The 25,189-nt window shown below is 42.9% G+C and overlaps 5 protein-coding genes across 8 annotated transcripts in view; 4 read left to right on the top strand and 1 right to left on the bottom strand.

The window, feature by feature from the left end:
• Positions 1-189: 189 nt before the first annotated feature.
• LOC131883480 (homeobox protein six1b-like) lies at positions 190-23,259 on the bottom strand (the record flags this gene model as incomplete). Its single annotated transcript, XM_059230961.1, is given in 4 exon segments — positions 190-638; positions 3,690-3,799; positions 15,828-16,083; positions 22,206-23,259. Coding segments are annotated over 4 exon segments (1,458 nt in total). The 3' UTR covers positions 190-447.
• LOC131883483 (uncharacterized) lies at positions 9,118-10,035 on the top strand. The gene is made up of 2 exons (XM_059230964.1): positions 9,118-9,422; positions 9,488-10,035. Exons 1-2 carry the CDS (start codon positions 9,122-9,124, stop codon positions 9,961-9,963), a joined length of 777 nt encoding a protein of 258 aa, XP_059086947.1. The 5' UTR covers positions 9,118-9,121; the 3' UTR covers positions 9,964-10,035.
• Positions 10,855-13,041, top strand: LOC131883482 (uncharacterized). 3 transcript variants are annotated; one of them, XR_009373613.1, is made up of 3 exons: positions 10,855-11,201; positions 11,277-12,098; positions 12,424-13,031. XR_009373613.1 is itself a non-coding variant. In XM_059230962.1 (3 exons), exons 2-3 carry the CDS (start codon positions 11,852-11,854, stop codon positions 12,966-12,968), a joined length of 792 nt encoding a protein of 263 aa, XP_059086945.1. In that variant the 5' UTR covers positions 10,855-11,201; positions 11,277-11,851; the 3' UTR covers positions 12,969-13,041. The 3 variants fall into 3 exon arrangements, 2 of the variants coding, with proteins under 2 accessions (XP_059086945.1, XP_059086946.1); XM_059230962.1 differs by having other exon boundaries at positions 12,424-13,041; XM_059230963.1 differs by lacking the exon at positions 12,424-13,031 and having other exon boundaries at positions 11,277-12,373.
• Positions 13,246-14,101, top strand: LOC131883484 (uncharacterized). Of its 2 annotated transcripts, none has more exons than XM_059230966.1 (2): positions 13,246-13,565; positions 13,628-14,101. In XM_059230966.1, the coding sequence occupies exons 1-2, from the start codon at positions 13,328-13,330 to the stop codon at positions 14,098-14,100; spliced, it is 711 nt and encodes a 236-aa protein (XP_059086949.1). In that variant the 5' UTR covers positions 13,246-13,327; the 3' UTR covers position 14,101. The 2 variants fall into 2 exon arrangements, 1 of the variants encoding a protein (XP_059086949.1); XR_009373614.1 differs by having other exon boundaries at positions 13,498-13,565; positions 13,605-13,699.
• Positions 23,260-24,233: 974 nt separating the features above from the next.
• The window catches only part of LOC131883479 (putative amidohydrolase YtcJ), a gene marked incomplete at its 3' end in the record, with an annotated part of 4,490 nt that continues 3,534 nt past the window's right edge, over positions 24,234-25,189 (top strand). The window contains 1 exon segment of the mRNA XM_059230960.1: positions 24,234-24,326.

Genomic DNA, 25,189 nt, shown 5'->3' on the forward strand with positions numbered 1-25,189 from the left:
ACAAAATTAAAGTATTTCCTCATGGTTTTGCTATCTAGAAAAATGCCAAGATCTATACTGGTATTTCCCGAGAAACTAGAAAAGGTTGTTAACTACCGCCCGTGTCCCCTTAAAAATAATCCTCTAGACCGCAAAACCATCCTCAAATAAATTGAATTGCCAATTTAAATACAAACGTTTCTGTAATATTCGACTTCAATTGCGGACATGAATCTGATACATTAACTAGAGGTTTTAAATCAAGTTACCAACCACTGCTTTGACAAGAAAAAAAGTGAGTCTACTATTCCAAACGAACACCAACAAAGAATGTTGTCCTTTATTCTCTTTGTCCGAAACTCGGGCTTCGAAGTAATTGGAAGGCCCTCGAGTCCGGGCACGTAGATTGCACTGTGTTTAAGTTATTTAATAATGATCATGGGTGTTGGAGCTCTTCCTCTTATTGTATCATTGGTGTCCGGGCGATCCTCCGGATCCGTTGTTGTGAGTCACATGATGAAGGGAAGATGACAGTCCGTGGGGATCTCCGTAGGCTCCATGATAGCTGTACCCGGCATTGGTCATGGACGAGGGCGAGTTCAAGCCGAGCGAGCTCCAAGGCTCACTCTTGATGGATGAGATCAGGCCCAGACCCATTCCTGAAAGGTAAGAAGTCTTGAAATTAATAGTGGCTACGGATGGTTGTGATAGTCTTGGTGAGTGTGAATCGAATATATATTTGCATTAAGACACGTGTATTCAGCTAAGGAGTAGCTGGTCATTGATTACATGTACGCAATTCTTACGGGTATAATTGACATTAATTAGTTTGCAAAAAATCAAAAAAAGTTGATGCTCATCCACTTCAATGGGATGTCAAGGCCCCATAACTAGGCATCTATAAGAGCAGAGGATGAAATACTGTACGCTCTTGAAAGCCATAAAAAATGCGTATATTCTTGATATTTGATAAGTTCACTGGGTATACATATAACATCTCATTGGTAATTATTTTACGTCGTTTTATGATCCTTCTACCGATCCATTTATTTGCTTGCTATAACATCAAGTACCTGGCTTAACGAGTGTTATTTCCTACATAATTGCCCTCCTCCCATAGTTATTTTCTTTTTTTGTGTGTGTCGTTGCCGCTAGCACGGGAATATATTTGATTTATTAGCACAATAAGCATTATTGACTCGAAGAAAAGCCAATTTTAGACCTGGCTTTTCAAGTTTGATATGAACAGAGCACAGTTGTTGCACTCAATTTCTTTTTTAAACTTGAGAGCAATCATTGCAATTTTTGAGTATCACATACAGGTATGGCTTTACATTTTAAAATTTACACAGAAGTACTTAGTTATTACGAATGGGATGGATTCCGGATCCAGATGGACTTGTAACACTCGGGGGCCCTCCCTATGGCGACTCCCACGAGGTAAACATAAATGACCCCCCGACTTTCCACATATGTAACACTTACAGGGTTATTATTGAAAGTGTCATAATCAGAGCCATGAATATAGCAGCGTCCACCACGCCCGTCACATTTTGCTTGCCGAGTTGGCCAATCATTTTTGGGGGTTTCCATCGGAATATTTTCTTCCACTTGAGCATTAGCGGGAGGTTCTTGGAATTGACCTCCCCGTGATAGCGACATTGTCTCTAGCATGACCAAGGGATACAAAGACATTTCTGGAAGGGGTTTCTTGTCCGAAGAATTCTTCTCTCAATCTTGAATCATTGATCCCACTCACAAGTCGACCGATATTTTTCAGCTCTACCTCTCGTTCATTGACTAGAAAGTCGTCCATGCCAATCGTTGAAGGACTCTCCAATATTTTGGTGGCCTGATAAGAACTCGAAACGTCGGATGATTATCGAAGTATTGCTCAAGCTGATCTCCTTGAGGCTCGCGAGAGAGGTTCCAGTGGTGGTATCCGGAGAAATCTTCACCGACAGCTCCAATTGAAGCCTGTTATCGATGCAAGAGCGAAAGTAATCTTGCTATGCAGTATTTGGCAAAAACTCCATGTGACTTGAATTGAAGAGTAATAAGCCATGAAATTGTCTCTCCAAGACTGAAATTCGGCCAGAGTGCATGATGAGACGAGTTTATCGGGCTTGAGATCGTTATTGACTGTTCATGAGAGTGATATGGACCTGGGCTTGGCTGAAGCCAGTCTAGCTTCGGTTATGAAAAGCTTCACTTTTTGTTCAAGTTCGGTGGTCTAGTCCAGGGTTGGCACATCAATATCACCCAAGTTTGGGTCAGTCACTTCTATGGTTGCGAGGTCGGCCTGAAACGTGTCCATGGCCTTGGTGCATTTTCGCGCCAAGGAATCCAGCTCGCATAGCACTTCCTTGGGAACATGTTCTTGGTTGTCGGTTGTATTGAGGGCATGGGACACGCCCTCTAGGAGACAGGTGGGTCATGTTCAGGAGCTTTTGTGGCCCCGATGACTGGCTCGAGCTGCATGTTGGGAAGCTTTGGTCTGAACGATTGCTTGACTGGAATTTCCTCATAAAGGTCAGAGATAAGGTGTAAAAAGGCTATTGTGGTCGATTGCATTGCTCATACTTTTGGCCGGTATGGGCTTGTCAATCCATGACTTGACCGAATACTTTGCGATCTGACAATTTTTTTTCATCAATGACGTTCTATGTCGAGCCCATTTGCCAATTGGTGTTTTTAGATTGAATGAAGGAACAGCTATAACGCATTTGATTGAAGTTGACTTTTCAGGGCTGGAAACCAATGATGGTCAAGTCAATGGACACACAATTGGATAATATGTTCAAAATTGTGATTATGGTTACGAATACACCCTCAGAAAATTAATTCGAGGTATTTACATTTACATGCTAAATCATGGAGTACGGCTAAATTCATCTCATGTCGATTATAATTTTCTTGAGGCACATTATTTCTTCTGCAGAAGAGAAATAATTCATGAAAATGCCAAACTTGAAGGAAACAGAACAGTGTGCAGGAGAATTGTTATCAAGTGGACGAAAAAGATAGCAAATCGCAGATTGAGTAGAATTTTTGAAAACTTGTGAAATTCATTGCGTAATTTTCTTGAATTAATAATGAAATAAAGGATGTTTGAGGAGTAATATCGTTTATGGTACACATTCAGTCATTACTAATGTATCATTATCCATCCAAAAAAGCAGTTTTATCGGGTGCTCGTTTAGCCGGATCTCACTTTATATCATCTTCTCGAAACAATGAAAAGTATGAAATTTCAAGTTGTTAATTAATTGCCCACAACAGAACCCGAGGTTGCTCTCCAAAAGTTGGCCTTTATACACATATAATGTTTTTATAAAAAAAAGTCACGGAAAGCATCCCACAAATTTTGATTGAATAATGTCATAAATTCAACCTGAACAGCATTTGCTTGTCCATTGAATTTCCGATGAAAACCACAATTTTTCACGTCAATGGCTATGATGAGACAAAGAACTCTCTGGTCAAGGGTCATTTTGAGAAGAACAACGAACTTGACTCGAGTTGTTCAATTAAAAAGTGGCACTATATTTTTCGCGCGACATAGACTTGAGCTGAACCAAATCAGAGAAATGCACATGGTTTGTTGTTCCATTTCGCTTGAAGCACTCAGTACATATCGTCGATAGAAACAGGATGAAGTTAACCCTCATTTACGGTTGCATTATGATGGCCTGAAATGAGCAACTCACCTGCTCTGTGCATGTCGGATAATTTTGACGGATAACAATCATTGGCATATTTGAGGTCGCCCCCGAGATGATCCAATCCCGGCGAGGAGCAGAGCATTCCCTGGTAGTCCCTGAAACGAGAAAACGTCCCCCAATATGAGATATTTCGATGAGCTTTGTGCTTTCTTTTTGACCAACTTCATCATCGTCGTCATTATCATCATTATCAATGGACAAACGCTTGGACGGACGGAGAGTCCAATTTGTCCACCTCAAAATCGAGTCCGTGCCTAATTTGACATTCGAGGATCATTTTTCAAGAATGAAACTATGATAATTGTTGTTTGCTAATGATTCCGGAATTTCCAAACGATTCTTCAATTCCTTCCCAGTTTACAACACTCCTCGTTCTAAGCGAGAAACCCCCCGCTTATCCTTTATCTGGATTCGTAATCTTCGTCGGGGCAGCATCTTCAGATCCAGATGTGGCCATGAACCATCATAAAAATTTGTCATGGCCTCTAATTGACACGATTTTAAATTATGATTGTCCCGTCTATCCCCAACCCAATCACACCGCATCGTATGAGGAAAAAAAAGTCTGTCTACGAACATGGCGCGAGCCTCCTCAACCACGTGGTCCGCACATTCAAATCCGTATGGAGTGCCGTAAAATGTTTCTTGAACATCATCAATTAATTTCGCCATCTGTGATGATTACCAATAAACTCAGGGGAGGTCCCGAACCAAGACAAGCAAATCCTACTCGAAATCGGGTCATTGAGTTGTGAGTACAGAATGATCTGGGAGGACCCTGTTGGTTGGATTTGCTCATTTGTCGCTTCCCTCGAACGAACGAACGAACACCCATGGGGTAGTGGTAATGGTGGTGGTTGGGGACCAACGAGCTTGCTTTGTACCAGACCGTGGGTCGTTGGGTTCATTGAGAGCAATCCCCAATGGGTTTGTCAGCGTTCAGCTGGGCCAAAAGCATGGAGTAATCATGTCTCTGGGACTAGTACATACTACACGTACATACTGCTGCTCCTGGCGTTGTCTGAGCTGTGTGATGCCATCATCATCATCATCCGTGCAGAGGCAGTGAGAGAGATCTGATCTGGATTTGAAATGGCCAACAATTGCGAGGTTCGGGTTTCACATCGAACGACATTCAATGGCAAATCGCAAAGCACCGATTGAGAGAAGAACAAGCTTGACATCGTGTCATTTCTACTTGAATGAGAGGAGAGAAAGAAGATGTGCTTGCTCAGTATTTGAGAGCTTTGACACTTACGAATACAGGGTGTAAAGAAATTAAGGGCCTCCATGGATGTTTTTTTTTGCAATTTTTCTCCTTGCTCAAAGATTTCTTTGCCATTAAGCTACAAGCATTCCTTAAGAGACTCTGTTTAGTACATAGTGGCATATTACAAATGGTCTAACGATATCTTAGAGACGATGGGTTACCCTCTGAGCGATTGCCGTCGAAACAATGTCTGTAAACTCAAGTGAGCGCAGTCTTAAGGTGAGAACCAAAGCTAAGGGCATCCTGAAGGCCGACAAAGACCAAGAGACGTTGGTGAGCCTTTCAGTGTTCATCCTCAAACCATTGGAAAGTGGAGAACCTCATGCAAATACACTAAATTCATTTAGAACAGACCGGACCAAGGGCCGAAATCTGGAATTTCAAGAGTCAACCTTTCGGTGGCCAAACATCAGAGGGCTACCAAAAACCTTTAGAGTTAATTCGGATCATTCATGATATGGCGCTAGGTTTTTCAATATGCCCTTCTGTTGAAAACTGCAGATTCAATATGATCAAATTATTCTTTGAGTAAGGGGGAAGGATTTTCAGAAGCCGCAAAGATCGACCCTTAATTTCTTTACACCCTGTGTAAAGCTGTGTAGAGCGTACGTAGAAAGATTTTTTTATATCTTGGGCTCGCTTAATAAAATTAAATAGTTTTAATTTTGTCAGATTTCAATTGCTCCTAGGGTCTGTTTTTCTCTCTCCTCCTTCTCTGCCACTTTTAACTTGGTTAACAAGTTATAATTGGAAAGAATTTGATACGGCGTATTCCATATCTGTTGATAAGTTCAAAGTTTATAAAATATATATCTTTGGAAATTAATTTTATTAACGATGTTGATCCAACTGATAATTTTTGACCTTCAACTTTGATGCTCTTTGGCCCTGGGATGGCTTTTATTGTTGTGGTGACAAATTATGAAGAAGGTACTTGTATTGGATCAAAATATCGGATTGAAGGAGACATTCCGGCAGTAAATTATTACTTTGAATAGCTCCAACAATTGCTTGCTTGAGTCATATCAACGACGAGCCTTCCAATTTGAAATTGGAGCAAGTGATAAATGCCTCGGACGGTCCCATTTCAGACGGAGACTTAGTTTGGTCGGCTTGGTATCGTTCATTAGTGTTAATGTACTTTCGTTCGTTTGAGAGCTTAATTACTCCGGAAAAAATGCCTGTCAGCCATGCTTCGTTCGCTCCCTGACTGTTTCTTTTCCTCTGTCAGAGAGTTCCATGGACGAGATCCTCGGGCCACAGACAGACTGTCACCATGTTTTGCTGTAGCTCACTCACAATCAGTGACCCTTGAAATCCATTCATCACTTTGGTCGTCTTGGCTTGCCACAATCTTTACTCTACAGGGTGACATCTCAGAATTGGCCTGCTTTAGAAAGCAAAAGAATCCAGCCCGATGTGGACTGGAAACTGGCATAAATGTGTGCTCTGATATGTTCCTCCCAAGTTTTTGGTTACAGGTAGGTGCACTCAAACCGTTGGAATTACTTTTTTGAACTTGAACTGATTATACCACTCTTGCAGGGTGACCTCTTTCCAAACGAGACATTTTACTCTCTGGCAAGTCAAAGAACCACATTTTGATTGGTTTCATTGCACTCACTGTTTTTGAAGCTTCTTGTTCAGATTTAGGCATTGTCAAATTGTATGCTGAGCTTTACTTGGAAACAGGTTGGTTGATTGTTATAAAGAATATGTTGAAAGTAGACAAATGGCCAAGCCAAGGACAAGAAACTCCTTGCTCTAAATCAGCCATTTTCTTGCTTGGTTTAGATGTTAGTTGTGTTAAATATTTTGAACAAGGTCAAAAGTTTCACTATCCAGAACTTTGAAGATAACAAATGAGTAAGTGTCAAGTTTTGTAAGCCGTAGAAGAGGTAGAAGAGGGACAACTCTTTCTATCTAGGAATTTCATTGCTCTGAGTTTGTTGATCATACATTCTAGATAATTCGATTAATCTGAATTTTGTTATTTACATTCTTTTGAATGCAGAGCTGGTTCTAAACAACAACACGCCCAATGGATCGGAAGGAAAAATCCCCATTCTTTGACGTGCTTAATCGTATCTAATTGAAAAATGTGTATCTNGTTTGTTGATCATACATTCTAGATAATTCGATTAATCTGAATTTTGTTATTTACATTCTTTTGAATGCCGAGCTGATTCTAAACAACAACACGCCCCATGGATCGGAAGGAAAAATCCCCATTCTTTGACGTGCTTAATCGTATCTAATTGAAAAATGTGTATCTCCCCGATTTAAACTTCTCGTCCATGTGTTGAGATGTTCCAATTCAAAGCGAGTATCCTTGGTGAGTAAAAGTGAACAACTTTGAGTCAAGCGGGTCTTTGTGCCCATACTATCCAGTGATCAAATGAGAATGAAGGTATTTTTGGGTCACCCTTTGAGGCATCATCATTGTTACATGCGATCGAAATTCGAGACGTTTGAGACTTGCGGGGCATTTCCAGCTTTAAGATTACCACTACTGCTCGAATCAAGAGGGGAAAGAAAGCTCAGAGCTGCAGAGAGAAAGAACGGGGATGAGGATTCTTCTCCTGTTCTCGGGGAGAAATTCGAGATCTGCATGGCCGTTAACGGAGGGGGTTTCAAGTCAATAAGATTGATTTAATACCCGACCAGCCAGCATGCTGCAGATCCAACCCAAGAGAAACCGAGACAATTGAAGTTGTCATTCAGAATTGGCCAGAGCGAAACACAAAACGCGGAGATTTTTGTGATGGGAAATCCCAATTGCGATAAGAGAGCGAGAGGAACGCTTGAATTCCAGATTGAATCGAGTCTGAGTGGTCTCACAATAACGAACATATGGCTCACCAAGTTTAGGATTCTTTCATTCATTCTCTCATCAAATAAGTAAGTGTTATGAAGCCAAGCGACAAAAGAAACAGGCCCAGTGTCAAGTAGAGCTCGAGAATTGGAAAATGAGAGCCATTCTCACGCTCGCGAAGCTACGAATATGTTATGACCTTATGACGATCATTTTCTACGGATATGGAAGGATGTGGGGTGTCTTGGAGTACAAGCACGCCATTGGTAAACATGTGTTTTGACGCACAATAATAACAATTATTCTCATCTTTCTTTGTCAAATGAGGCGTGCAGGGTGGGATCATGCTGGAAAACAATGTCCCACACACGGGAATGAGCCACCAGAACAGGCACTGACGTTGTCGTCTTGGAATCTGCATCTGAAGGTCACATTCTGGAAGAGATTTGATGTGACCATTCTCGTTCATGACTGCAAAGAGTTTAGCCTACTAGCCTCACTTACAGTACAGCATAATACATAAATGCAGTCTTTTGTATGGACTACTTGGCTGTGAAATGTGTCCAGGAGGAGTGCCAAAAAGTGACTGATGATTCTTGCTTGTTCGCCTGTTGACGGAGTTGCTCAAGGACCCACGCTTCCCTCCATCTACACAGCAGCTCTGGAGATTCTCACTCGCACCGAGGTATGGTTCATTAGCAATGGAACATATCTTTCGCTTCAAGCTCATCTGCAAATGAGAAAGAAATACGCTCTCTTTGCCTTCATCAGCAATCATCATCACTGCACCCAAGGGATTTTCTGGTTGGTCCTCCTCCTTCTCCTTTTTTAGTACGTCTTCGGCCACTTCACTCTCTGAGAATTGTCACTGTCTTGTTCTGGATCTTTGAGCGTGAGAACCGTGGCAATTGGGAACGACGATGCGAAGGAATATGCAAACGCTGCATATGTACATTTACACATACACACAGTTCGAGCGGTTACCACGCCAAAGGAATTCCATCAAGGTTGAATACCCTGACATGTTTTCGTTCTTATCTCATTAGAAGTGTGGGTGGGGTTGTTCCTTGAGCAAAGATATGCCTATTATCAGCCACAGAGCTCTGCTAAGTACGAGCGTGCAGGACACGCATTACGTACAACAACTTCATAATTTCAAATGTCCATCCATCCATAGAGCATAATGGAACTTGAACCATGATTTAGCCTATCTCGTCGAACACACACAGTAATAGGACGAAGCGACATCTTTTCTCGCGCCTCCGTTCAAAAGAACCTCATGGCTTCATCCTCAAACTTAGCGAATATGTACACCATGAACTTCTTACGTACATGGATTTGTTGTGCTCTTTGTCATTGCACTTGAGGCGAGAAGTCGTCAAATGCAAAATGGCTTTAGAAGAAAAGGGGTTCAAAGTAACCCATCCAACCTTGGCGGACTTGGATACCATTTGGGCCTTTCTGGTAGAGCACTTCCTACCGGATGAGCCCTTCTGTAGGTCCTTTGGAGTTCTTGAAAAGGCAACGTGGGTGGACAGGTTCGTACAAAACGAAATGCGGTCGAATCTAATCAGCCCGTGCCTCGAGAACGACACCAGCATTCTCTTGTGGGATTCCGAAGGAGAAATCGCCGGTAAGGCTTGAATCTTTGAAACCATTCACAACTTCTCATTGCAAAATTATGGCTAATCATTCTAGGGGTGAAGTTGGGCCATCCCATATCGATCACTGATCCGGTCAAAACTCTCCCCAGGCTAGAATTCCTTCGTTCATTACGGTGGATCATCCCAGAGAAGCTTTACAAGATGACGTACGTGACTGAATTTCTCCTGAGTCCGGATTATTGCCATTTAGAGCCCAGAGCCATCCTCAAAAATGCTAAAGCGGACAAAGTGTTCTTCGGAGAGATCCTCTGCGTGTCCAAAGAACATCGAGGAAAACGACTCAGCACGGATTTGATTGAGAGATCCATGAAAATCGCCCAAGATCACGGCTGCCAGGGTTACATTGTCCAGTCCACGGGCATATACTCCCAAAACGCCTATCAGAATCATGCCCATTTCGAGTTGCTCAAGGAATTGAAGTATGCAGACTTCAAAGACGGCATGGTCAAGGTCGTCTTTAATGATACCCGAGAACACAAAACTTGCAAGATTCTTTACAAAACACTATAAAGTATAGTCTTTTACACGAATAAATGAGGCCAGCTTCATATGTCAATTATGGTCATGTTGGTATTAATCGTCTCGATTGGAAATATTTTTTAGTCATGTGTACGCCAACTCAGAAGAACTTGTTTTGAAAGATGCCAGCGGCTCTTCTATCTTTTCATGGTAGTGCCTGTTCATTGGATATTACAAGCAGGTAGAGTGTGAGAAGCCTTGAACCGTCGAACCCGTGGCTGTTGAAATCAGAACCCAGTTTTTGAAAGCGAAGGAGTGAATCTAAAGTCGACAAACGTTTGTACTATACTACATAAGTTGGATCTTTTCTCGATCGAAGATTCCCTCCTTGGCTTTAGAATACTGGGCTCAGGGTTGTTGTCCCTCCAGAGGTCAAGTGTCTGGTAGATAGATGTTTTTCGTCTTTTTCCACCTAGAGTGCGTGTCGGCGCCTACATATAATCGGATATTGTTCAAGTGCCCTGAATTGTCTCCGTTAGCTATAAAAATATTATTACTACCAATGGCTATATCCATGATAATTTGGACTCTATATAAAAGGTCATTTTGAACAATTAGGTCACTTTCTCTACCTAATCACTCTCTGTAATGGGGGTTGCCCATAGCATAGAAAAGAGGTCAATGTTTGATGTTATTATCAACTAGAACTGTATTTTTGGAGACATGGTAACACTATTCCATTGATGAAATCGTTCAAAATATGCCAGTTTTACATCTTGCTCCTCGGACCATGATGGCATTCCATCTTTTGTAGTATGTATTACATCCACGAGATGTCATTCTCAGGTATCCTTTCGACATTCTACGTCAAAACCTGAGCGATGAAACCGTTGTGACGTCATAAACTAGACTCTTACTCCCCAACCCCCTCCAAGACTTCAAGAACACGTTTGAGTCGGAAGGATCTTGACTCAACTAGGAGCCCTTATTATTCAACCTCACTCCAAACCTGTAACTGCGTGCTTTAGACAGTTTGGCAATAAAAATGGCACTTGAACGCAAAGGGTACAAAGTTTGCCAACCGGTTCCGGCGGATTCAGACAGGATTTGGCAGTTCATGGAAGAACACTTCAACGAGGATGAACCAATTCTGAGAAGTCTCAAGACAAACGAAAACAATACTTGGGTGGACAGATTTGTGCGAAAAGAAATTCGTCAAAATTTGATTGAGCCGTGTTTGGTGGAACCTACAAGTATCATTCTCGAAGACAGTGATGGCGACATTGCAGGTAGGTCGTCTTAAAGTTAACATAGGGAACCTGGACATTGTACACTGTAAAGCAAAATGAAACCTCAACTTTCAGGAATAAAATTGGGTCATCCCATCTCGATTCACAATCTACCAGCACCCGGATATTGGTCTTTCAATTGGATTCGCAACTTTCCATGGTTGGTTCCAACGAAACTATACCAATACAGCTACTTCAGCGAGTTTCAAAGTAGTGAAGAGTATTGCAACTTGAAGCCTGCTTCTCTCTTGAAGAGTTTGAATCTGGAAAATGTTTTCATGGGCCAGATGTTGGGAGTCTCGAGAGGCCATCGCCGAAAAGGTTTGGCATGCGATATGATCCAACGGTCCATGGAATTGGCTGCAAAACTTGGATGTCAAGGCTATGTTGTGGAATCGAGCGGGATCTATTCCCAAATGTCCTACAAGAAACATCAATTCCAGGTTATGAAAGAGATTTTCTACGAGGACTTCAAAGATGGACAGGGAAACATCGTATTTAATGACACGATGGAACACAAGTCGGTAAAGATGCTCTTCAAGCCTTTGTCTTAAAACGACACACTTGTGCCCTTTGTACGTACTTACTTGTCGGAATAAAAAGTTGTGGGCCAAGTGTTTTCTGTTTAGGAATACGTTTCTGCTAAGATCATGGCTAGTCTGAAGCTTGATGGAATACATTATGTCCTGGCAAATCAAAGTGACGCCAAGAGGATCTGGAGGTTCTTAACCTTATATTTCCTGGACCAAGAGCTATTGTGTAAGAGTATAGGTGCCAAAAGTTCATATTCGTGGATGGAGAAATTTATCCAATCCAAGTTATTTCGATATCTTGTGAAACAAAATGTCCGACAACCAACCTCGGTTTTGGCCTTGGATGAAGGCAATGACTTGGTGGGTGAGTTGAATTTTTTTTTTTTTGAGTGAATCCTTCAAAAGGTGAGATTTAAATCGGCACACCACAGTATAAAATTCATAACGTATTTTTTCAATGACACACTATGCTGAGGTAACTAGATCAAGGCACAGTGATCACCAAAATAGCACATCAATATATTAATATGTAAAACGGTACATCGACCGAAATATCAACATCATCCAGTGTTAGTCGTTGAAGACGGTGATGATATTGAAAAATGAGATTAATGTTGAAAACGTTTGGTTTGCCGATTTCTATTGAACCCCAAAATGATCAGTGATCTACTTGCATTCATTCTACGTAGGAGTTGTTCTGGGAAACTTTTACTCCAGTTCAAAACCCGGTCCTCGAGAATCTTACTCGTTACGAATGGCCAATTCACTCGATTGGATTGTCTCCCCCAAAGTGTATCAAGTTTCCCGGGTCTATAAATTTCTCCTGGAGGAGTGTCGCTTCTCTCCTAATAGTTTAATCCACGACCTCCAGACACCAGATATTTTCATTGGGAAGGTCTTTTGTGTGGCCCCACATGTGCGTGGACTCGGAATTGCCCAAGAGCTGATGGGACATTCGCATAATCTGGCTCGAAAGCATGCCAGAATGTATGTCATGCCCTCGAGTTCCAACTTGACCTATCGATTTCTGGCCAAAATGGACTTTGAACTTGCTCGTGAAGCCCCTTATCAAAGTGTGAAGGATCTCATTCTTGAAACGGACCAAGAACTGGATCCATTTCGAGTCATGTTCAAGCGTTTGGATGTTCCTTATAGCGATGATATGATGGAGGATCCCAGTACACACCTAAGCCTGACACAATTTCATGGGGAGATTATTCGATCGACCACTTAATTGGACAATAATTGAAAGAAATACAGTACCTTGAACTATAAGAGAAACATACTTTGTTGTACCGATAAGAGAAAAAGGAAGCAAAGGCGTCCCGCAAGGCGCGTGACTTGAGCCATGAACAGAGTACAGGTAGATCCCACCACACCACCTGTTGCCGTGGGGTGAAATCTTTTCATTACGACCAATCGCCCGTGAAACTCTCTCTTTACTACTGTATTGTGTGCTTTGTATCACACTGCAAACCCATGTGTACATACATCCAATGACGAGCTTCTGGATGAGTAGTGCAACCTGTGATGTTGCTACGGATCACGTGATCAGTCAGGAATTGAAAGTAATCCTTGACACAGAGAGTGAAGATGACCGAGGAGAAGTGCTTCTTCAGAGTGGCACTCCCGACGGACGAGACGAGAATATTTGACTTTTGTGACCGACACTTCTTCCAGCATGAGCCCATGTGTCAATTTTTGGCACTCTCCGAGTCCAAATCGTGGACGGATCAATATCTGAGGTCAGAATTTCATCATTTCGGGGTCATGCCATGTCTCGACGAACCGTTTAGTATTCTTGCCGTGACCCCTCAAGACGATATCTTAGGTATGAATAAAGAAGGACGGAGCCTCCATGAAGCTTTAGAACGCACAAATATCTCTTTATAGGTGTAATGTTGGGCAAAATCTGGACTAGGGACAACGCGACCAAATCTCAAACTTTGGACCTTCAAATCATCCAGTACTTGTCATGGTTGCTACCTCGAAAGATGGTGGACGCGACTAATCTGATCCAGTTTTCCGAGGTCAAATGTGGATTCAATCCCGTGGATCTCTTGAATGATCTCGGTTCGGAGACTCTCTTCATCGGCGAACTCTTGTGTGTTTCTCAGCAATATCGAGGGCAAGGTCTGGGCCAGAAATTGCTGAGCAAGTCCGTGGCTTTGGCTCAAGAACAAAACTGTGACAGCTACGCTTCTTTGGCCACGGCCATTTATTCTCAGCGAATTTTTCTATCCTCGGGATTTTCGTGCAAAACAGAGGAGGCTTACCAAGAATGCACCTCACTTAGAGCGTCGCCCAATTTTGAAGTATTTCGTCCTCACACATCTGCCAAAGTATGTTGTATGTCGTTAATATAGAGTACAGAATATCCAGCCTTTGTCTTCCTTCTCCAATGAGTCCAGAGATCTCGGTTTGAAGTCGAAGCGTGATTTTTTTTTTTCTCTCTTTTTTTTGCAGTGTTGAGTGTAGGAAAAATGTTCAATCTTCCTTTTGTAACTAAGAGCCAGGAAGCCTGGTCGTTGTTGGACGTTGTTGGACGTTGTTGTCAATATATCTATGAATGCATGCAAGTCTTGGAGTGTTGAGTAGCTCTTGAATAGAAAGGCTCGAATTACAAATTTATCATCAAAGGAAAGAAATGAAGGAAAAAAAGAAGGAACGCAATCCCCTTCCCAAGCCAACGTGCCAAAGTGCCAACCAGACATTTGGATTATGCACTCAATTCCAGCCTTCGAGTTCTGTCTGTAAACCTGGTCTCGTTTTTCCACATCTCTGATTGTTTCTTCGCCCTTTGGATTTTTGTCAATTTCTCGGGCTATTACGTTACATCATTTGTCAGGAAACCCCTCATTAAGTTCTTCTTCGATCATTGACCTTTGTTTCTTCCATAATTATGATTCAAGGTATGTATATCATACAAAACATACATACAGTACGCTACTTGTCATTGGAACCTACTTCAAACGTCGATTTCAAATCTGAAGCCCACGAAAGATGCAAAAGTGTTCCCAAACTGCAAATCTCCTCATTAGTCGGAAGATGCAAGGGACTAAATGAGCTGAGAAATATTTTGTTCCCAAGTCCCAGAAAGCGCCAAGTCATTAGTCGAGAAATATTGGAGACACATTGGAGAAAATGCCCCTTCCCCTTCCTCTTCTTCGGAGACATTCCTTCACATTTGCAATCGAGTAGTCCTTTGGTCGGTTACCGTAACTGTCGAACTCGCCTTTTCGTGTACCATTTCAACCGGACCTCTAAACACCTGGACAAGACATTTCTTAATGAGACATTTTCTGGCTCTAATGCTCCCAACTCAAATCAGGTTTGAGCCAGGGGGACCGGGGTCTAGTAGTCTTCTTGGCCTCTTTGTTGTGAGCTTTGAAATAGTTTTGGGCGCACTTGGCACTCATTTCTGTCGTGTGGCGGTATGTTCCAATGTTTTGCAAGTCTCGGAGATTATGACAAGTCAAGCAAGAAATGAACAAGTCGAGATTGTTGCTTCTGGCGGGGGTTCCCAAATTCACAGACCCATTTTCATAAGGATTTTCAGACGAAACAAAATGAATACGAATGGTCAATCAATTCCAACTCGTTTTTTTCTGCGTATACTGGTCACTCCTGTCACTTAGGATCAGTTGCTGAGGAGGGCACGAGCATTGTGAGGGCATAAGGATGGGCCTCAAATTACGGCGATTCATGGCTTGGGCCGAGATTAGGACAAGGCATTTTCCCAAAATGGCTCTCAGATGAACTTGTGAGGGTTTGCCCTGAGATTGCAAGGTGGACGACCTTGAGAAGCCGATGAAATTTCACCACCTGGGAGCTTTTGAGATCTATCGATCCATTGCACTTTCTCGGTGAATGCCAAATCACCAAATTCAACAAGATGATCAAGATGGGTGCGTGCAACTCGTGCTGATCTACCGTATCCGATTCAAAGCTCTGTGCGGGCACATAATCCCTCGCATCAAGAAGGGGAACCTTGTCAGTATGTCTACGTACAATACATGAACACAATAAAGAAGACTAGCAATGGATGTATACGTATAGTAGTAATGGATCACCCAATGGTGGTGTAGCTCACCTCGCTCCTCCGGCCGAGGCTGGTGTACGATCCCTTTGTCTCCGGTTCTTGAACCAATTGGACACTTGTGTCATGGTGAGGCTGGTCTTGTCGGCCAAGGTCCGCTTCTCATCCGGGGTAGGATATCGGTTGTGTTTGTACATTTCCTTGAGGGCGTTGCGAGACTTCTCTTTGAAGCAATACACCGTGTCCTCACCATCCCAAATGGTCCGAGGGAGGGGGAATTTGCGCCGCAGTCGATACTTATCCACTGCACCTGCAACCAATGAAGACAGAAACCTTTGAGAACGGGAATGCACAATACATACGTACGTACGTACGTACGTACGTACTTAGAACGAAGAGGGGATTGATGGACAGCGACTCGAGGATTTTAGGCTTTTTTTTTCTTATTTGAGGAGGTTGTGGATTTTTTTTTCCGTAGCCTATATTTACCCTCGTGCCCCAGATTTGGTTCATTAATATCTGCACTTTTGTTTTGACTTACTGTCTGATATGAGTACATGGTGTGGACAATGCACGTTGGGCATGCTATCGAGAGCACGATAAGCAATCGAGACACATATACGTACACACTGTGTGCATCACAGTGCTGATTGATGGCCATTATTCCAGACCCAGAGAGGTTTCCGCCCCAGCATGACACCCCATGAAGCCAGTGGAGTTATGGGTCAATCATTAAAGTGCATTATATAGGTCATCTGCACTCGGCTAGTTCCGCTTGAACATTCGAACAACCCAGGTACGAGTACTTCAGCGACCTGAAGTTGGCACCATTGGTGTTAAACTGCAACGGACTCCAGGCTAATTCTGCAATCAAACAATTTATGGCCGGCCATTCGGAAGTGTTCGTTTTCATTTGATTTCTGCCTCGTTGTCCACGTGGAGAAATCCAGAGCCCCCCTTGTTCGTTGGTCTGATGGATCGGAAGTTCCAAGTCCCAACCACACGAACATGTTTTCGTAAACAAGTCGTCTTTGCTCGAACCCGCAGAGTTGTGTCCGTTTTTTTTGTTGCTTCTGAATACGTAGCATAGTGAATGAACGAACATCTTGCTTCTTTTTTACACTCCTCACTCTAGACTCTCCATTCACCACGAAGGGAACAAAAGACACCCCCAAGAGAGAACGATTCTCATGAATGACGGAACGACCTCTAAGCTCTTTTGGTGGGACGAATTATCGTCACCCACGTTCTTGTTCGCCTCTCTGCCTTGTCGGAAAGCATTTATCCTACATTCAAATATGGTTTACAGTTTAAAAACAAAGATTTTTATTGCAAATACTCCTCAATTCAAAGTTGGTCATACAGGGAGTCTGAGCGACAAAAGATTTTCCAACTCGACAAAATGCGCAAATCAAACGAGCTTGGACCTATTTGAAAAACAGATGAAGAGACGATTTCGTTTCCTCGCTTGATGTTCTTTGGCTATTGGTGTTGGTTGGCTATTCTTCTCGCCTCTCTGTTTCTTTCTCTCTCAAAATTGAACCGTTAACTTTGCACTTTTTCCTTCCTAGCCGAGTCTGAGGAATGTTCCAAGGTGCAATTGTGCACATACGAGTATTGTACAAGCACTCACAGTCATAGGTGGGCTTTATTCATCAAAATGACTACTCGCTATAGAGTTGATGCACCAAATCTTGTTGAGGTCAAGTAAAGTCAGATCAAGGGTTTTCTACATATTCCATCGAACAGAGCACAATGCTCGTACAATGCTCATAAGAACAAAAAGGGGCCCAATGTTTGTCAATTATGATCATTTAAAATATTTTCAGGACTACGAGTAGGAATCAAAAGGAAAAAGAAAAAGAGAATAAGATCAAGTCTTACGACATAAAAAAAAGGCATTAAAGCGGTACTATGTCCAATCAAAATAGAAATATTGAGGTCGATTACGGCCGATTACTTCAACGCCCACCTACGCCTACAATTTTGTGGAGAGCTCTTCTTAGCCACATGGAAGACAAAGCTTTGTGTGTGAAAAAGACCCAACGAAGGCAAATTATGACAAGAGGCCATAAAAAATATGCCAACTTGGCTGTAAATCATGCCTACTTTTCAAAGAGGTTCATAGTAGTCGGTTTTTTTATTGCAATTTGGGAGATGATTCACACGCACTTGCCGCCATAGCGGCACGTACACACCCAAATCCAATGTGATAAGCCAGGTTTTTCCACGAGATTTTGTCCATTTTGACACATTTTTCCTCATCAGAACGATCATCGTGCCCGACCGACATTGAGAAAACGTATATTTGGAAATATACAATTGTTTTGGAGTGTCAGCAAACTCTAATCAGCCTCGTTTTAATCGGGTCAGATTAGATCCGATTGGCTAGTTTGCATTTCCTGAGCCAAACTTCAGTACCTTAGCTCGTTTTTCGGTGGAAACGATCAGAAAGCTAAACCGTTAGTACAAAGGACGGGCAAAATTATTCAACACATCTTCGTACTTTTATAGAATTCAACTCTGGAAAGAGACCAGTTGCGAAACAGACAATTGCTCGATCCCCAAGATCCTGCTCGGCGTGTCTCTCGCTATATTTGCATCTTAAACAGCCAAGGACTTGGATCAAGAAGTTCAAGAGCAAGGGGAATTTCATTTTGATTCCACTCTTGGTAGGCAAAAACAAGTGCAAAACATTCTTCTAATGGCACTATAAGGCCACTTGGCTCCTCGGTATTTTCTGATCCTTCAAACACATTTCTGTAGGTGATATCAGATTACATGAGAGCCACTTGACGCTGGAGGAGGAGTCGCGTTGCTTTTAAAGAGGTATTTGTTGCCTCCTCCTCCTCCTCGTCCTCCTTCTCATTGCTTTCGTCGTCATTGTTGTAGAAAGCAAGCAAGCAAGCTTGAGCTAGCACTTTCTTTCATGTTTACATATTCACGATTCAAGCCGGATCAACCTAATATTAGGGACTTTCGGGCCTCATCATTGCTATTGGATTGTACAAACAGATTGCCCATGTGCGTTGTCCTAGGAGCTTTTCATCACGAAGAGCCATTGTTCTACGTCCCTTCGGACTCTCTCTCTGGTCCAAAATTGCAGGTTCCACGGAACATAACATACTCTCCTGTCAATGACTCTTGGTTGGATTGAGTGAAAGTAAGAGTTCAAAGTCTGATGATGTGTTTGAGGGCGATGAGGAGGTCAATTTCCAACGGCCACATGTTTGTCCTTCCCAACTTCTCGCCGTGTTGGACCCGTTTTTCGAAAACGAAAATGATTAATAATAATTTCCCCTTCGACAACCCACCTCAGCATGACCAATTGCCAGGCGTCCAATTACAAATGACCTTCAATATCCTGCCAGGTTGTTGTTAGTCATTACATGGTATTTACAACCCTCGTCGAAACGGCACATGTGAGATCCCGGATCCCAGAGAACACAGAGACCCAAAGAAGTTTGCTATCAAAGCGCGATGACCTCGCTCAAAGCTCAAGACAGAATTTGGCTCCAAGCTCTACACAGTATTCTGTGCTGGACTGAAGTGCACAGGCTACACCGTACCGGCCAAATCTGAACTTGACGGCCACTTCATCATCATTGGCACATATGGTGGTTATATGGGATTTACACTCGGGTATTTATGTACTCGTTGGCTCCGCCACGGAGGTAAGCCCATTGAGCCCTGAACTCCATCCTGGGTCACCATTCAACGATGCACACACCTCATTCACCCGAGGGGAAAACGGAGCCGAAAAAAAACCCTCTCTCCTCTCTCTAAAGCTTCCCTCGAAGCCTGAAGAGGATAATAACTGGCCAGGAGATTAACCGAAGAGAAAGGAGCGATGGCTAGATGGTGCGAAGTGCAACTATATACGTAACTAAGATTCTTGGGGTATTATTGGTTACTTGAAAAATCTTCATTCATGGGCGTTGGTTGGAATGGAGAAGTATTTGAGGAAGAAGAAGTGTTCCTGGAGAAGTTGGGCGATCTAGATTTTCCTTTGGGATTTACTTATGTTTGAAGCCAGGGAGCGCGGAGTAGTTCTTTCTTTTGACTAATGAACCCACATGTCAACCTGTTTCTTGAGAAAACGAAGAAATCTCAGAGCATATTTCGGGGAATTTAGACACAGTTGGTTGGAAATAGTTGGAATGTACAGCAAATGATGGCATTTTTTGTTTCATGTCTCTCCCTCCATTGAAGTAAGACCTAGTAGCTATTGACGAGATGTGGTTTGACAAGGGAACAATTCAAAGACTTTACTGAACAATTGCAGATGAGCTACCAAGAGATTAAGCCGATCAATGAAACAAATAACTGCATTTTGAGTTGGACAGACTTTCGTTTTTAGTTCGAGATCCAATCCAGTCTCACTAAAGCAAGATTGCCGAGAGGGAACTGAGATTATTCACCAAACTGGGCTCGATTTGGCCCCAATATTCTTGCCACTCGAGATCCTCAATTTATCAATCACATTGTTGTGTAAACTTTGAAATGAAAGTACTTTAGCAGGGATCAGTTTTTTCTTTTTTTTGGGGGGGGGGGAAAGCCAAAGCTGATTGTTTGACGAGAATCTGGGGTGACATCTTGTGAAAGAAGAGATTTCATGTTATTTACGCGTTGAAAAAGAGCTTGAAAACACAAGGAAGAGAGAAAGAAAGACAGAGAGAGAGAGCTCCACTCGCACTTTGTGATAAACACAAGAGACCGAGAATGAGCGAACAAATCTCTGTCCATGAGATTTATACCCTGATAGCTGGTATGTAAAACTTTGGAAAAACCTCAAGGATTTGGAAACACTGCTAAAACAAACCGCTCTTTGAGAGAGGTAAAAAAATACGTCCTAAACAAGGAAATTATTTTCCGTTCAGATTGAAAAAACAAACTGCCGATTTGTTACTCGAACCATGACTGTTAATCTAATAGCGGTTAGTTCATTTTTCAGTTCTCAGAGTGTTCTCAAAAGGGGTGTGATGATGCCTATCGAGTGACAAAAACTGTCAATCACTCGGTTTAGGGCTATTCTGGTCCTCGTTGTTGGCTTACAAGGGCAAGGTGATTTGGGAGGGTGAGCAATCAGCTAGGTTTTCACGGCCAATTTTGAGACGTAAACTTGTCCTTGATCATTGTTTTGAGCTAGCTCACAACGAAAGTTGGTAGGATGCATCATCAGGTCACGTTTCCAATATCTTGTTCCTAACATGGTCTACGTGTATCATTTGACACGTAGATAAATCCGAAGAGTCTGGCTCGGATTTGAGATCGATAAATGCTCGCTTGTCTTCTTACTTATCGTTCTGGGCTCTGAGAACCATCTAGGATGTTAGCTTACTCTTGGCGTGTGTATTGTCTTTGTGGGTGTTGGCCATCATAGCGACCCTAGACGCACGATTGGAAGCTGAAGTTGGGAAAGAAACCATTGTTCGTTGTCCTCGTTTGCTTGCTTTGGGCGGTTCAATAATGCTTTCTATTTTTATTCTTGTTGAGCAAATTCCTTGTTTGCCATGCACGCACTCGATTTGCTTTTGTTCGAGATTTTGAGGTAATTACTGGTTTGGATGCATGGTACAATAACGTGCATCTCAATATGAAAATGAGCGCATACTTGACCAATTATGCGTACAAAACCGGCACAGGGATGCCATTGACGATTTGTCTCGACTAACATTTGGACAAATGGTCATGGTAAGCCCGGATGAAGTATGCTTTGGGATGCTTTATTATTATTTACGGAAATGACCCATTGTATCCAATGAAAGAAAACCCATGAAATCAATCCTGACAATTGGACTCGAGTTAACAACGTTATCAAGTGAGCACTCGGCAACACTGCTGATTTATAGTGCATGCTGTGCGGTGGGGTTGGGTGAAATCAATGTTTGGGTTGTCATGGTGATTTCACGCCTGATGTGATCTTTACAAAACCATTTTGGTAAATATTATCAAGCTTAGAAGCCTCCCTGCTCATCATCTCTGCTCCCCCCACTAACTTGACACGAGGGCTAGATCATCACCCCTCGAAAACCAAAGGTTGACTGATGCAGAGAGAAAGAGAGAATGACTGACTGACAACTATAAAAACAAACAAGATTTCTCAAGACTTCTGAAGCGGAAGCCTGGCCAACGCCTCCTGGCTCGAATGAGCGGGGAAGATTCGAGATAATCGGATTGAAAACCACTAGCCTCTCAGTCCAACGTGCATGCATGCCTAATCAGTGACAATGAGCAGGTGATTTGCTGGTCACCATGCTCTAAGCCATCCCTGATCTGGATTTAAAGCATATTAAGGGGACTGAGAACGCATTAGGGCTGTCCGTGTCCATGGCGAGGCCAATGGTGGGGATCAACCCTTCCGTCTACGTACTGCTCTTCGCGTTTGAAAACAACTCGTGGGTCGAGGTTTTTAAAACAACACTTACTTACCTAGAGATCTTTGTCTGACTTTCTCGGCCTCTTTGTAATGGGCGTTGTACCACATGTTCTGGAGCATCTCATGATATTTCGGGCTAAAATCTCGGGACTCCATGATGGTGTACAGCTCACGATACTGTTCTCGCTCATAAGCGACGTAGGCCTTGGCCCTGAGCACTGCTTCACTGGGTTCACTGGATTCTAATTGGTAGTCCTGGTCTAAGATGCTCAAGAAGCTCTCAAGGGTTTTAATATCTTCTCGCTGATGCAAGGAATCACAAATACAATCCACTTGTTCCGAACTGAAATTGGCAGAGTCGTAGGAGGAATCCTTTGGAATCGAATGGAGCCGGTCAAAGTCGTTACTGGTGCTATCCTTTTGGTTAGCTGAATGCGGAGGGGTCAGACAAGAGGTGTTTCCTCTTTGGGGCGTTCCATGCGTGGAACTTAAAGCTTGAGAATGGTGGTGGTTATGTGGATGGTGATCATCGGCATGAGGAGCCAAATGGGGCAATGAGTATGCATTATGTTGCGAAGGAGTGGTGGGAGGGTCGGATGTGGGCGAATCACTGCTCGGACTGGGGGGGAAATTGGTGGAGGGCTTGCAATATGAGCCCATGGGCGCTTCATCCGAAGACTGCCCATTGAGCGAATAGTTCATGTGTGGAGGCCCACCCGAGCCTTCGCCATGATTGGCATAGTGGGATCCACTAGCATTGGGACTATTTAAAGAATGCAGATGGGATGGATCACCGAGGTTGAGAACACCCCCAATCCCCGGATGAAGACCGTTCACATAACTAGGGTGTCCGGAGCCCTCACTCGGTGAAGAAGCTATGGACAACTTGACAGACGCTGGAACACTGTTGTTCAAAGTCTGAATTTGATGTGATTCGAGAGCTGTCTGATACATTTGGAGTCTTTACTTCAGAGATCCGTTGTCAACAAAATCACAAGGTGAAACCCCGACTAATCGTGCATGAATCACAATCACCCATACATGCAGCTGTCAGCACAAGATCAGAATCTCTATGTCTTCTTGGGGCACATGAGGAAGGATTGTCCCATTTTTTCTTAAAATCTGTTCCGCCTGATCAAACGGCCATGTAAAAGTTCATTCTTCTATTACCAAATGGTGCGCACCATTTTGTGACACAGAGGCGGGGAGGCAAAAACTTCAGAGATTGCCACACAAAACACAACAAGGGCACCAAATAAAACTTCGCGTTGTCGTCGTCGTTGTTGCTGCTGTTGGTGGCGATGTTGCTCTTCTAGAAGTCGCCCTCAAACATTCGGAAGCTGCACAAAATGCATGACTCAGGCTTTGAAGCTCACTCAATTGACGGTAACTGGAGCTTGGCAAAAAAATGTAGGCAAAAGAGAACAACAGAACAATTTCCAAAGAGAGAGATCAAATATCAATCCAGGAACACGTCAACTGTCCGACTGATAATCGCCTGTACAAAAGCTTCGCCATCTCTCCCGTCCGCTATGCTCCTCATGAGCTTCTCCTCACCCTCCACAGTGAGCTAATCCTTGGCAACCGCCTCACGATTTGTTCTAGCTTCAATCCTCCCTCGGACTCAAGTCTACCCAGTGCCCTCCCATGAGATCCGGCGACTTCGCTAGCCAGCCAAATCTTGTTCCACACACGCCCAATCTCTCTGTTTCCGTCAGTCGCGTTTCTCCCTTTTGGACTCCTCCTCTCTCTCGCAAGAATTCGAGAATGAACAGATGCAGACCGTCTTTTGCGCCGCCAACAAGGGTTTTCCCTTTTTAACGCTCAGCGTCGGTCCTTTCCCGAGCACCTCAATCTGAATTGTCGGCTTTTTTCGTGCTGAAATGAATGGCACTCTTGGGTCATTTCATGTTTGGAACGACGTCCCAGAGCAGAACAAGTCCGTTGGACCTTGTTAGCCACTTCTTCAGCGCAATTTCCGTGTCCTGAATTTGATCCGACGTCTCCGGGATGAGTCCACTTGAGAATTGGAGTACCAGGAGTACTAGGGATGGATGCTGAAAGGGACACGGTTAGGAATCGGAGCTCTGTCATGTGATACTTACACTTGACTCTTATTGCCTTCTGGGTTATTATTTCTTCGTATTACGTCTGGGGTTATTGCCATCAAATAGGTAGGCAACTGGGCCAATAATAAGTTCGAACGTCATATTCATAGTTTTTGTCCAACCACCAACGCTCCAAAAAGCTTGGACCTGAGATCTTTTCCTTTCAAATGAGCTCTCCATACTTTACATGTATGTTGTAAATTCTCCCAATTTGCAAGTTTAAGGTTTGGAATGACGTACTTCAAGCTTGAAATCCGACACTCTTTCTACCACCGTCACTGTGTTCACCACCTGGATGGACGACGATTCAGAACAACAAGAACGACGTTTATGTTTTACATTGGACCACTTGAATTTGGGAGGGGTCTTACGCATGTTAGCTTCAGAAGCTGTTCATTTTTGGACAAATCGGTAGTTTTCGAGATTAGGACACAAAACCATAGAAATTGAATTGGGTGGCTCACCTAAAATTATTTTTGAAGAACGCACGCCTTTTCTTTGAGTTATGTGAAGTACATGGAATGCTCTTTCTGCAAGTATTTTTTATTTGTTTGCTATAATGCTGTTTAGTCTCATTTGGTGATTAGTTGTTATTTTGTTGTTAGAAAGTTTTATTTCAAAACTCGTATCTTATACTATGATGGGTTCTTGGTTAGTGATGATGATTTTTGTTTCTAAGTGAAGTGATTTCTAGGGTTTCCATCGAAACCTGATCGCTTGTTTTCATTAGTATTTTACGTCAAGAGTTCTGAAAGTCCAACTCAATATGAAGTTTCAATAAAACCTGGCAAATTGGACGATAACTGCATGAGTTCAGTAAGATCATTGCAGTGGTTAAGTGATAAATAAAGGCAAATGTGTATGGTAATTTTTCTATAGAACATCCTGACAAAATAACTCTAAGTGCTTTAACATCAGTAGTCCATTAT

This window comes from Tigriopus californicus, chromosome 7 (assembly GCF_007210705.1).
Source record: "Tigriopus californicus strain San Diego chromosome 7, Tcal_SD_v2.1, whole genome shotgun sequence".
NCBI lineage: Eukaryota > Metazoa > Arthropoda > Copepoda > Harpacticoida > Harpacticidae > Tigriopus > Tigriopus californicus.